The following is a 13123-nucleotide window of genomic DNA, read 5'->3' on the forward strand; positions in this document are numbered from 1 at the left end:
CCTGAGTTAAGGAAGGAAAACTAACCCTCTCCTCGGGGTCAGGCGACACCAACTCATAATTCTTCTCTTCGTCCCTATCACTACAAATCCTGTGGAACCTCCTAAGTCTTACACAGTACTCGGGGTCAGCTACGGTCACACACATTAGAACTATTAAGTCTAGCCAATCGGCCATACCAGCAGGAACTCTCAAAGTCATCTCGACAATATTTTTTCGTGAAGACATAGGTCAACTATTCCTACAGTAAGAAAAATTAAAAATGGTCACTACCAAACAACTCGGACAATAAAAAGCAATAAGCAAATGTCAGATATGGCAGCAAAAGGGAAACCCCAGGACTCGCAAAAAGCGAAGGACCAACACTAAAGTCCAGGGGCACCCTTTGGAGGCAACAACAAGGCAATAACCCAGAAAAGGGAAGTCGACAATCTGTGCCCTAAACCAGCCCCAACACCTCTCAAATAAAAAACACAAAGAGATCAATCATCTTCTGGTAACATCTCTCCCTACAAACAGCAAAAGACCATCATCATCACAAGACCACGCAAAGAATCGTCAAGAAAAGCTCTAACCTTTTTCTACAAACAGTTCAAACAAAAACTACCATGCAAGAGCAGAAAGCGACAGGAACAGCAACAAACAAAAAAAGCCCTACGAAAGTAAAACCACCAAAAACCTAAAAGGCACACATTTTTCTCAAAATAGGAGTAGCAGAGAAAAGTCACAGCATCAATCAGGCACAAAGATGCAATCTTTTACAGAAAGAATCAGGCTTCTCAAAAGCAAACTCAATAAAAATAAAAAACTTTGCAAGAATGCAACAGTAAAAGCATGCATAAGAATGATTATCAAAGTATAAGAAAATACCAACCCGCAGAAGAAGGAGCAAGAACGACGACCACCCAGATAGAAGCAAACACGCACCAAGTAGAGCGCCTTTTTTGAGAAGCAGAAGAGGTAGAAAGACTTGAGGGCGTAAAGGTCAGAAGAGTTAAGCAAGCAATGAACGAAGAAAGGAAGGGAAAGAAGAAACTGAAAGTGATTCTTTAAAATTTCAAAATGCAAAAGAAGGAAAAGGAGAAACGGCGAAGGGAAATTAATGAGCTTTTAAACCCTCGCACGTTCCCAAGAAAGCACAAATGCATGCTGCAATTAAAAAAGAAAAAGAAAGAAAACGTTTCACATTCAAGGAATCCCAGCAGGAGTTATACAGGAGATCGACTAAAGGCAAAATGCTCGAGCACGACTTCCTCAAAGGGGTCAAAGTCTAAAGACACGTCCTCAAGGGAAAGATCAAACTCGAGCAGGGGCACTGTTCATACCCTGGGTCGAGCTATGTGACCCGGGCTGATTGAAGACAAGAGCGACCGACCTCTTAAGGTTGGGTCACCCCCAACCTCTCTTTAAAGAGTTCGGCCAAATCGCCATAGAGGCCCAAGCAGGCCCAAATAAAGGAATGCAACCCATTCTAAAGGCGGCAAAAGCCTAGAAAGATAAGGCGGTTCCCCTAAAAGATAAGATTAGATAACTAACTTATCTTAAAAGACACCCCACACTAGTATAAATACACTGGAAAACCCAGGTATAACTCATACTCTGATTCTACACAAAAACCTGCCTAAACACGTGCTAACTTAAGAATCGGAGTCTCTTGCAGGTACCACCACCCTCCGATGATCAAGGATCAGCAGCACCACCATATCCAACAAGTCGGACACGACAGTTCCGGCCACCATAGCAGATCTCCTCCGAGATTGGCCTTCAGTTTCAGGTAACCCTTGGAACACTTAGAATAGGTTAAACTTAGCAAACTGCATTAATATGATGTACTCAGTTGTGGCTTGTTGTTCAATATGTGTAACAAATTATGTGGAAAATTCCTCTTACAATGTACACCTTATCTTACTCTTGTTCCTACCAATAATAAAAACTAAAATACTTATTGCATAAAGAAGTACTAAAAATAGGTTTAAACGATAACAATTAAATAAACATGAAAAAACTATCCAACACATACTGCATATCGTCCAACTCAATAACTATACAATTTGATTTTTTTTCCATTCTTGGTGAATTCAATGATGTCTTTTTTAGCAGTCAAAAGTCCAACAACATCTATTAAATATGACTAATTCATATGAAGTTAGAAAACGTGAGTCGAATTTGCATTCGATGAAACAAAAAATGCAAAGTTTTCCGAAATACCAATAAGGTGAGACTGCGAGTTGACATGTACGTGTGAGAATCAACTCGTTTGGAACAAAGTGGAAAGCATTTGAAGGAAAATTGAAATCATCCACCATTCTTAATTGAGTTTCCCTCTTAAAACATATACGAAGTTCATGAGTAGTAGGCTTATACTTTTGGTTATTCTTCGCTAGTGAAAAATTTGCAATGGTGTATAACTTCCTATTAGTTATTTCATTTTCGAAAAATCTCCTATGAGGAACCACACCCATCTCCTGTGTATAAGCAGGTACAATATTTGAGAATCAATTATTATTTTGGGGACAATCATCAAAAGAACTGGCTATCACCACACAGCTTATACAGAAGGCCCTATGATGCCTATTGGATAAAGATAAGGTAGGTTTCTACCTGACCCAAAACTAAGACAACATTAGCCTTAAGTGTACGAGTTGCATGCAATAGTAACTGCAAGAAAAACCCAAAAACAAATGAGAAAGAGAGACAATTACAATTTAGATCTTTTTAATCAGAACTAGAAGTGTATTCTATATTTTAAAGGCATCCAATTTAACAATAACATCAAGTTCGAAGGTTAATTACATCATAGCCTACTCCCTCTATCCTCCCCATGGTATTCATCACCATGCCCGAAGCACGAGATTTGGTATTTCCAGTAAATTGTCTCTCTAGCATCCCCCCAAGTTTCTTGACTAGCACTTTATAAAATTCTACATTGTTACTGTCAAAACCAAATAGTGTGAATTGCAATTGGATTCTCATGTCCTTCATGTGTATCAACAACTTCCATTCTCTTAAATGTTCAATTAAACAGAGGATATAAAAGTACAAAAATTACCTTGGAGTTGTATGGCCAAAAAAGTAAACAAGAGGCATCTCAAGAGTAATTCCTTCAACAGGGTCAATGGGCATTTCAATTGGAGTAGTGATAAACCCCATATTTAGGGTTTATCTTGTATTTATTTTAGAGGAATTTTATCACCTTTTACCCACATTTATCCAATGAAATAGCATGCTTTCATGATTGTCTCCTAATTTGTGCTTAAGAGTGAAAACATACTTTCTAGGTCTTAAAATAGCTAAATTTAATTCATCTTTAATTCCACTAGATGCCTTGATTTGTTTGTTAAGTGATTTCAGATTGGAAAGGCTAGGAATGGATCAAAGGAATGGAGAGGAAAGCATGCAAAATGGAGAAATCATGGAAAGCAAGGATTTGGGATCAGATCAACGCCGCGCACGCGTGGATGGAAAATTGTCAATCGACGTGCACGCGCACTGTACGCGTACGCGCCGATGTCCGCATGTGACCCACTTAAAGTGAATCCGCTGGGGGTGAATTCTGGGCTTCCCATGCCCAAATTCAACTCATTTCTGATGCTATTTAACCCAAGGAATGAAGAAGAATCAACATACTCTCACACATTAGTTTTGTTTAGTTTAAGTTTTGGAGGGAAAGTTAGTTTTAGAAAGAGAAGCTCTCACTTCTCTCTAGGATTAGGAGTAGGTTTTAGCTCTAGATTAGGAATTCTTAGATCTAGGTTAATTTTATGCTTAGATTTACTTTTCTCTTTGTAATTCTTCCCCTTCTACCTTTCCTCTCTCTAGTTTTGCTTTTAATTCTTGTAATCCTTTACTTTTATGTTGATACATTTTTGTTCTTCCATTTTCCTTTAATACAATTTATGATTCATGTTCCTTTATTGTTCATTTGATTTGTTGTTGTTTAATTCCTTGCAATTGAGTAGTGTAGATTTACTTTCCATGCAATTTTACTATGCTTTCCTTTTATGCCTTCCAAGTGTTTGATAAAATGCTTGGTTAGATTTTAGAATAGAATTTTATGCTCTTTACTTGGGAAGGTAACTTAGGAACTCTTGAGTTGCTAATGTCCAAGTGATTGACGATTGGGAGCCATTAACTCTAGATCTCACAAATTGATTTGGTGGAGAACTAGAACTTATTGACTTGGATTGATATAGCTCACTTGACTTTCCTTTATTAGTTAGAGGATGACTTAATGGGGTTGATCCTTGCCAATTCTCATCTTGTGGTTAATGATTAGGATAGAGATCCTTGACCACCAACCCTTGCCAAGACCTTTTTAGTTGTTAATTTATTTTCATTGCCATTTACATTTACATTTCATGTCTCTTATCCCAAAAATCCCAAAATACAACCCATAACTAATAACAAGACACTTATTTGTAATTCCTAGGGAGAACGACCCGAGGTTCAATACTTCGGTTTATAAATTTAGGGGTTTGTTGTAGTGACAAATAATTTTTTGTATGAAAGGATTGATGTTGGTTTAGAAACTATATTACAACGAGACTTATTGTGAATTCTAAACCACACAAAAGTCTTCTCATCAAGTAGCAGCAAGGCATCCAAGAATCGTTATAGATCCCTGTCCAATATCCAATTTAACGAAGGTAGGCTTCGAACCCTGCTTAGCCACCCAGCTAAGAAGCATCCTCGACAAGGTACTCTTTCCGGAGTTAGTAGGTCCTACAACAATCACTCTAGGCCCCTGGACAACCAAACCAGTTAATGCAATTCACACTCACATACACTAACAAACAAACAAAGCTTTTTAATGACTCTTTAGAATTCGTTCAGCATGATTTATACATAGAAATAGAACCTTTAGCATGAAAATGGATGACAAAGTCACACCTGAGAAGATTCAGAATCACCAGGGGATGAAGCTTTAGCACGAGTTCTTCTGGTTTCTAATATAGCATGCACGTTAACATAGCTAACCACTGGTGTCTACAATCATACAATCAAACTCAAAGAATGATATTTTCCCTAAACAATTCAACCAAATCAAAGATTATAGTAGTAGAGCAGGTTTATCACTTTACCCTATTAGTAGTATAATCAATTTCAGTAGTACCTTCCATTTCAATAATAGCACCATACCAAGTAAAAACCTAAATGAAAAATCAAAGACAAGTAAGAGCAATAACAATAACAATAACAACAATGAATATGGAAGAATAGCAAAATATGAATTTGCATACAGCGAATTTGAGTCAGGGAGGGCAGTTGAGCCAAATTTCGGGAGCAAGCTCAGTGCCGAAAATCTCAGCATTTACATTGAGAAGACGAAGGCAAAGAGGAGCATCGTTTCCAACCTCAATCCAGAGCTCGCTTTCTTTCTCCAATTTCACCTGCTGCTTCACCCCTGAGCTCGATGCACCGCCACTGTGCGCCATTGCCATCGATACGCTATCACAATTCCCAATACAGAAAGAGAAAGTTGTTACTTTAGTCAAAGAAGAATAATTAAAAAACAATACACAAAAAAATGAATAATAATAACATCTTCTTCTATTTTTCCAAAAATGGTCTTCTCTTTAGTCTTTGCCAATGCTTGTAATGTTAACAGTTTCAAAAAAATGTGTTAGGGACTTGGAGAAGAATGAGTGAATAATTGATGAAGCAAAAACCTTTGAGTTTCTTTCTGTTACTGGATATTTGAGTTATATCATTTGATATGAATAGTGAAATCAAATTCTCTTTCTAAACTGGGAATTGTGATAGCGTATTGATGGCAATGGCGCACAGTGGTGGTGCATCGAGCTCAGGGGTGAAGCAGCAGGTGAAATTGGAGAAAGAAAGCAATCTCCGGATTGAGGTTGGAAATGATTCTCCTCTTTGCCTTCGTCTTCTCAATGGAAATGCCGAGATTTTCGGCACTGAGCTTGCACCTGAAATTTGGCTCAACTTCCCTCCCCGACTCAAATTCGCTGTATGAAAATTCATATTCTGCTATTTTTCCATATTCATCGTTGTTATTGTTATTGTTATTGTTATTTCTCTTACTTGTCTTTGATTTTTCATTTAGGTTTTTACTTGGTATGGTACTACCATTGAAATGGAAGGTACTACTGAAACTGATTATACTGCTGATGAGGTAAAGTGATAAACCTGCTTTACTACTATAATTTTTGATTTGGTTGAATTGTTTAGGGAAAATGTCATTCTTTGAGTTTGATTGTATGATGGTAGACACCAATGGTTAGCTATGTTAACGTGCATGCTATATTAGAAACCAGAAGAACTCGTGATAAAGCTTCATCCTCTGGTGATTCTGAATCTTCTCAGGTGTGACTTTGTCATCCATTTTCATGCTAAAGGTTTTATTTTTATGTATAAATCATGCTAAACAAATTCTAAAGAGTCATAAAAAAGCTTTGTTTGTTTGTTAGTGTATGTGAGTGTGAATTGCATTAACTGGTTTGGTTGTTCAGGGGCCTAGAATGATTGTTGTAGGACCTACTGACTCCGGAAAGAGTACCTTGTTGAGGATTTTTCTTAGCTGGGCGGCTAAGCAGGGTTCGAAGCCTACCTTCGTTGACTTGGATATTAGACAGGGATCTATAATGATTCCTGGATGCAATGCTGCTACTCCAATTGAAATGCACATTGACCCTATTGATGGAATTACTCTTGAGATGCCTCTTGTTTACTTTTTTGGCCATACAACTCCAAGGTAATTTCTGCTGTACTTTTATATCCTCTGTTTAATTGAACATTTAAGAGAATGGAAGTTGTTGATACACATGAAGGACATGAGAATCCAATTGTAATTCACACTATTTGGTTTTGATAGTAACAATGTAGAATTGTATAAAGTGTTAGTCAAGGAGCTTAGGGGGATGCTAGAGAGACAATTTGCTGGAAATACCAAATCTCGTGCTTCGGGCATCGTGATGAATACCATGGGGTGGATAGAGGGAGTAGGCTATGATGTAATTAACCTTCGAACTTGATGTTATTGTTACATTGGATGCCTTTCAAATGTAGAATACACTTCTAGTTCTGATTAAAAAGATCTAAATTGTAATTGTCTCTCTTTCTCATTTGTTTTTGGGTTTTTCTTGAAGTTGCTATTGCATGCAACTCGTACACTTAAGGCTAATGTTGTCTTAGTTTTGGGTCAGGTAGAAACCTACCTTAACTTTATCCAATAGGCATCATAGTGCCTTCTGTATAAGTTGTGCGGTGATAGCCAGTTCTTTTGATGATTGTCCCCAAAATAATAATTGATTCTCAAATATTGTACCTGCTTATACACAAGAGATGGGTGTGGGTTCACACATATATATTTCTTTCACTAATAGATTTCTTATGGGATGGATTGGTGTCTCATTCAGGCTTTTCATTTGATTTCATATAGGAAAAGCTGTACAGCATGCTCATAGATGTCCTGAAGGGAGAGCCCAAAGTTGATGTTGTGAAACTTCAAAGATCTGGTGGAGTTTTATCCAGGAATGTGAAGGTCCACCAGAAGGCCAGAACTTTTAGGATAAGAGTATGATGCTTCTGCTTGCATTAAACATATGTTGCTCTTTTCCTTTTATAATTTTTTCTGTTTGAGAGCATTTAAGTTTAAACTATTTGAATATTGTCTGTTCTTTGTTGGCACCTATTATACTGAACTAATTAATATTTAGTTGTTAGTGTAAGGGGGTATTGTTATTCTTGTAGCCCAAATCCATCCTTTACTGCAAATATAGCCAAACATCAATGAGAGGATCGAATTTATTGGCTATTTTTGTGCTGAGAATAAATTGGACAAAGGATGTTCAAAATTGAGTAACAAAAACTGGTTTCATAGTGATACTAAATAATGGCTTGTGCATTCCTGTATAACTTATGCAAGTGAAACAATACTTTGAGTGATTGGGGAATTAGGGACTGCATGCTCTCAAAATTGCTGAATTAGGGACTTGGGGTAATTAGTGAATCATCCTGGAATAACTTTTTTGGGAATTCTAATGTATACTGTTGCCTATCTAATTTTGATGCAGGAGTACTTCTATGGCCTTCTTAATGATCTCTCTCCACATTCTAATATTGCTAATTTTAGTGACTTGTGCGTCTATCGTATTGGTGGTGAGCCACAGGCTCCTCGCTCAGCCTTGCCAATCGGAGCAGAACCTGTTGCTAACCCAACAAGAGTTGTTCCTGTGAGTATAAACCGTGATTTGCTCCACATGGTCCTTGCAGTCTCATTTGCCAAGGAACCCGAAGAGATCATTTCAAGGTAAACAAAAATATATTTTGGATGGTTAGGTTTTGATAAGTAATCATTAGTGTCTTAGTAACCTTTTATAATCTTTTTAAGAACCCAATAATCGTGGTTGTTGATCCAATTGTGGTGTCACAGTAGCAGACTTTTGTAACCATTTTCTCTTTGGTGCAGCAACATTGCTGGCTTTATCTATGTAACAGATGTTGACATTCAGAGGTTTGTATCTTTAGATTTTCTTTATCCATTTCACTGCATTACACTTGTTACGAAGAATGTCTGCATTTCTAACATGATATGTACATTGCAGAAAGAAGATAACTTACCTTGTACCATCCGCTGGAGATCTTCCAAGCAAGTTTTTGATACTGGGATCCTTGACATGGCTTGAGACATGACCTAATTAATAGTTTTGTGATAGGAAAATATATAGTGCTGTTGATATTTTTTTTATATCTTGATCAGTGAAATTATTAGATGTATTTTACGACTATTTTGGGGAGTGCTTAGGAACAAACTTTGTCTTGAGATTATTTTGATTTATCAAAGCGATGGTGGATTGAAGTGGTTAAGAAAATCATTGACCATTGCGTTAATGGTGAAAAAAAAGCATGCAAATTAAACTCATTTCAAAAGGATTTCACTTTTTCAAGGACTAATTAGTTAGAAGTCAAACTTCTTGACGATCTAATTGTCATTTTACTTAAAGAAGAATAATTAAAAATAATACACAAAATGAATAATAATATTTTCTATATTTCCAAACATGGTCTTCTGTTTAGTCTTTCCCAATGTTTGAATTATAGGGGTGACAATAGGTAGGGTAGAGTAGAGTATTGACTCAATCTTAACTTTATTTATGGGTTGAGAATATACCAACTTTAACTTTATCTGTTTTCAATTTACGGGTATCCAATCCCATCTGTAGGTTAGACAATATAATTATTCCACAAACAATACAATTATTCCATAAATAACATAATTATCAAATATTCAATTCTACATAAAAGTCTTTACTTAAATTAATAACACAAACACAAATAAAACTATCGTAAGTTTATGAACATTCCCTTTGTTGCAACAATACCATCACTATTCACTAATAAGGTTTTTTCACCTTAAAATAAAAAATAATAAATTTATTAATCAATCTATATATAAATTTAGCATTAACATAAACAAATGAAAAAATTTAAACTATAAATAACCTCTTTGATGATATATTACATGCAACCAATTTTGATTATACATAAAAATTTTCACGATATCTTCACGAAGACTACCACGATGAGGAGTAATTATCCGACCACTTGTACCAAAAGAAGACTCAGAAGCAACTGTAAACAAAGGGATGACAACTATATTTCATGCAATTCTTTAAAGGATTGGAAACCTAGTTCCATTCACTTTCCACTAAGCTAAAATATCAAAGTCGGCTCTTAAAGGTGAACATCTTCCTCTATATAATGATCAAATTCAGTCTTCACAAATGAACCATTTTTCCTTCTCTTTTGTCTGATATACAACTGATGCTTTTACATCTTTGTAATAATCAAACACGATAAATATATTGCATGATACTTTGAAAAAAAAAGAATACATACTCTATATAAATGACCTATGGGCCTCATGGGACTTTAAACACAAATAAACGAACACAAAACAAATTGCATATCCATCAATTATTGAAACAAAAAAAGGACAAAGTATCAAGGATCATTATAATATTTCAGCTGATACTAATCTTCATTCTCCTTGCCCGATTTAGCAGCAACTATTTGGACACTCTTCTCAACTTGGTTTGTTGGAGAAGATTCGTCAACAGTCTTCCTTGAATTTGTTGAGGAGTTTTCAACTTCAGAAAATACATTTAGCAATTTGCGTGTCCACCCACCCAATATCAGAGACCTCTAAGGCGTGACAAATGAATAATCTCCATTCAAAGTAATTATCTCACATGATTGCGTGCTTGTCTCCTGTAAAAAGGAAAACTTTCTTAATAATATGGTTTAGTGCAAACTCGTTTATTGATGTGATAGACTAATACTCAAGTAGTTGAATCCCTAATATATACCTTAGTATTGTCAATTGAGTTTGTCTAGAAGCTAAGAAGCTCAAAGTTTTCAATAATCAAGTTTTTCTGTTAATGGTGTTTGAAAAAAATAAAACTCAAAATGAATTACTTAAAAAATGGATAAAGTATACTTTTTGTCCCTAAAGTTTAATAAAAGTTTCAAAAATATCCCTAAGTTTTATTTTGTTTCAATTTTGTCCCAAAAGTTTTCGATTGCATCAAATATACCCTCGACGGTTAAATTTTCAAAAAAATTTAAGACCAATCTAACAATAATGCATGAAAATTATGCTTGATTTGCTTGTATTGAGGGTTGTTCTTATGAAATTGTTGTTGAATTGGTCTTAAATTTTTTGAAAAATTAGCCGTCAAAGGTATATTTGATGCAAATCGAAAACTTTTGGGACAAAATTGAAACAAAATAAAACTTAGGGGTATTTTTGAAACTTTTGTAAAACTTCAGGGACAAAAAATATACTTTACCCAAAAAAAATACATAAATGATAATAGTCAAGAAGCAGAGTCATACATCATAAATCTTATGTTTAGAAGCAAATGCAGAAAGTAACTTTTTCTCCTCAGTTATCTTCAGCACAACAATCTTGCATGATTGGAATGCAATCATATCCTCCAGCTTAACAGATACTTTGAATAAGAACTTTTTTCCTTTGAAAGAGTTTACCTCGGGTGGCATCATCTTTTCTGCAACCCTTCACAATAATCCAAGAAAATATTACCATATGTGTTAAAGGTCCTATTTATGATATCATTCTATAATTAAAAATATATCATAGATAACTATGCAGCTCTAAGATTAAATACAGATGTGCCAAGGAACCTAGTGCATTCCTTGTCATATACTACGAAAAAGGCAGTGTCTGTATCATTGGATACACGAAGATGTACACAAAATCTATGAGATAGCAGAAATAGATTCATAGATTAATCATCCTAATTAACCACACTAAATGAATATGGGTATTAAGATAAATGTCACAAGACATGCAGTAGTGTGAATTTTCATCTTCCTTCAATGAGTGCATACACATTTTGCAACCCTTACACCACCATTTATTGCGGTTTTCAACATATATCACAATACCAATTGTCGCATAGAATCCATTTTGTATTTGGAAAAGTTTCTTAAAAATAAATGAATAACATGAAAACAGAAATTCCTCATGAAATCTCCCATCCTTAAGATCACAAATTGATTTGTACAAGCTTTGGTGAAGCAAGTCATCCTCGATGTTATAAAATGAAACAACAATTTGAGATGGAGTGATGTCATGATAGCCATTTGATCTAATCACACTATACTAGTTTATATCATGGATTAGAAACATAACTAATAATCATACTATATATATATATATATATATATATATATATATATATATATATATATATATATATATATATATATATATTGAGTTGTAAGTGTTGCTAACCTCGGTCTAAATTCCTTAACCTCTTCAAAGTCTAGATTAATATATAAAATTGAATTGTAATTAGTGTTAGAATACCCATTGTACCTGATGAAGAAAAAAACCTTAAAAACTGATAAAGATAAACTGGTATATGAACTAAAAAGATGTTGGTACTACAATTTGGATAACCTTAGAATACGTTAAACTTGGCAAACTGCATTAATATGATGTACTCAGGTGTGGCTTGTTGTTCAATATGTGTAACAAATTATGTGGCAAATTCCTCTCACAATGTACACCTTATCTTACTCTTATTCCTACCAATAATAAAAACTGAAATACTTATTGCATAAAGAAGTACTAAAAATAGGTTTTAACGATAACAATTAAATAAACATGAAAAAACTATCCAACACATACTGCATATTGTCCAACTCAATAACTATACAATTTAATTTTTTTTTCATTCTTGGTGAATTTGATGATGTCTTTTTTAGCAGTCAAAAGTCCAACAACATCTATTAAATATGACTAATTCATATGAAGTTAGAAAAAGTGAGTCGAATTTGTATTCGATGAAACAAAAAAAAGCAAAGTTTTACGAAATACCAATAAGGTGAGACTGGGAGTTGACATGTACATGTGAGAATCAACTCGTTTGGAACAAAGTGGAAAGCATTCGAAGGAAAATTGAAATCATCCACCATTCTTAATTGAGTTTTCCTCTTAAAATATAGACGAAGTTCATGAGTAGTAGGCTTATACTTTTGGTCATTCTTCGCTAGTGAAAAATTTACAATGGTGTATAACTTCCTATTAGTTATTTCATTTTCAAAAAATCTCCTATGAGGACCCACACCCATCTCCTGTGTATAAGCAGGTACAATATTTGAGAATCAATTATTACTTTGGGGACAATCATCAAAAGAACTGGCTATCACCGTACAGCTTATACAGAAGGCACTATGATGCCTATTGGATAAAGATAAGGTAGATTTCTACCTGACCCAAAACTAAGACAACATTGGCCTTAAGTGTACGAATTGCATGCAATAGCAACTGCAAGAAAAACCCAAAAACAAATGAGAAAGAGAGACAATTACAATTTAGATCTTTTTAATCAGAACTAGAAGTGTATTCTATATTTGAAAGGCATCCAATTTAACAATAACATCAAGTTCGAAGGTTAATTACATCATAGCCTACTCCCTCTATCCACCCCATGGTATTTATCACTATGCCCGAAGCACGAGATTCGGTATTTCCAGCAAATTGTCTCTCTAGCATCCCCCCAAGTTCCTTGACTAGCACTTTATACAATTCTACATTGTTACTGTCAAAACCAAATAGTGTGAATTGCAATT

The 13123-nt window shown here is 34.9% G+C and overlaps 2 protein-coding genes and 1 pseudogene across 2 annotated transcripts in view; 1 reads left to right on the forward strand and 2 right to left on the reverse strand.

The window, feature by feature from the left end:
- Positions 1-480: 480 nt before the first annotated feature.
- Positions 481-5433, reverse strand: LOC107604947 (protein CLP1 homolog; annotated as a pseudogene).
- Positions 5434-5768: 335 nt separating this feature from the next.
- LOC107604946 (protein CLP1 homolog) lies at positions 5769-8653 on the forward strand. Its single transcript, XM_088491856.1, has 10 exons — positions 5769-5969; positions 6066-6134; positions 6230-6325; positions 6472-6713; positions 6834-6972; positions 7108-7164; positions 7401-7535; positions 8035-8270; positions 8430-8474; positions 8566-8653. The coding sequence occupies exons 1-10, from the start codon at positions 5769-5771 to the stop codon at positions 8651-8653; spliced, it is 1308 nt and encodes a 435-aa protein (XP_088347982.1).
- A 4078-nt stretch (positions 8654-12731) lies between these two features.
- LOC107647352 (protein CLP1 homolog) overlaps positions 12732-13123 on the reverse strand; it is a 28888-nt gene continuing 28496 nt past the window's right edge. The window contains exons 6-7 of the mRNA XM_088490952.1: positions 12954-13092; positions 12732-12818 (exon numbers count right to left, since the gene is read on the reverse strand). Of these exons, the coding sequence (XP_088347078.1) occupies positions 12732-12818; positions 12954-13092 (226 nt within the window). The remainder of the gene's footprint in view (positions 12819-12953; positions 13093-13123) is intronic.

This window comes from Arachis ipaensis, chromosome B6, assembly GCF_059453495.1.
Source record: "Arachis ipaensis isolate K30076 ecotype BB chromosome B6, ASM5945349v1, whole genome shotgun sequence".
NCBI classification, from domain to species: domain Eukaryota; kingdom Viridiplantae; phylum Streptophyta; class Magnoliopsida; order Fabales; family Fabaceae; genus Arachis; species Arachis ipaensis.

Bases quoted from the DNA above. Each gene is read 5' to 3' on its own strand.
- LOC107604946 (XM_088491856.1), top strand. From the start codon at position 5,769: ATGGCAATGGCGCACAGTGGTGGTGCATCGAGCTCAGGGGTGAAGCAG. The intron at 6,714-6,833 runs GTAATTTCTGCT...TGGTTTTGATAG, and splicing joins TTTGGCCATACAACTCCAAG to TAACAATGTAGAATTGTATA. The intron at 7,165-7,400 runs GTAGAAACCTAC...GATTTCATATAG, and splicing joins TTGTCTTAGTTTTGGGTCAG to GAAAAGCTGTACAGCATGCT.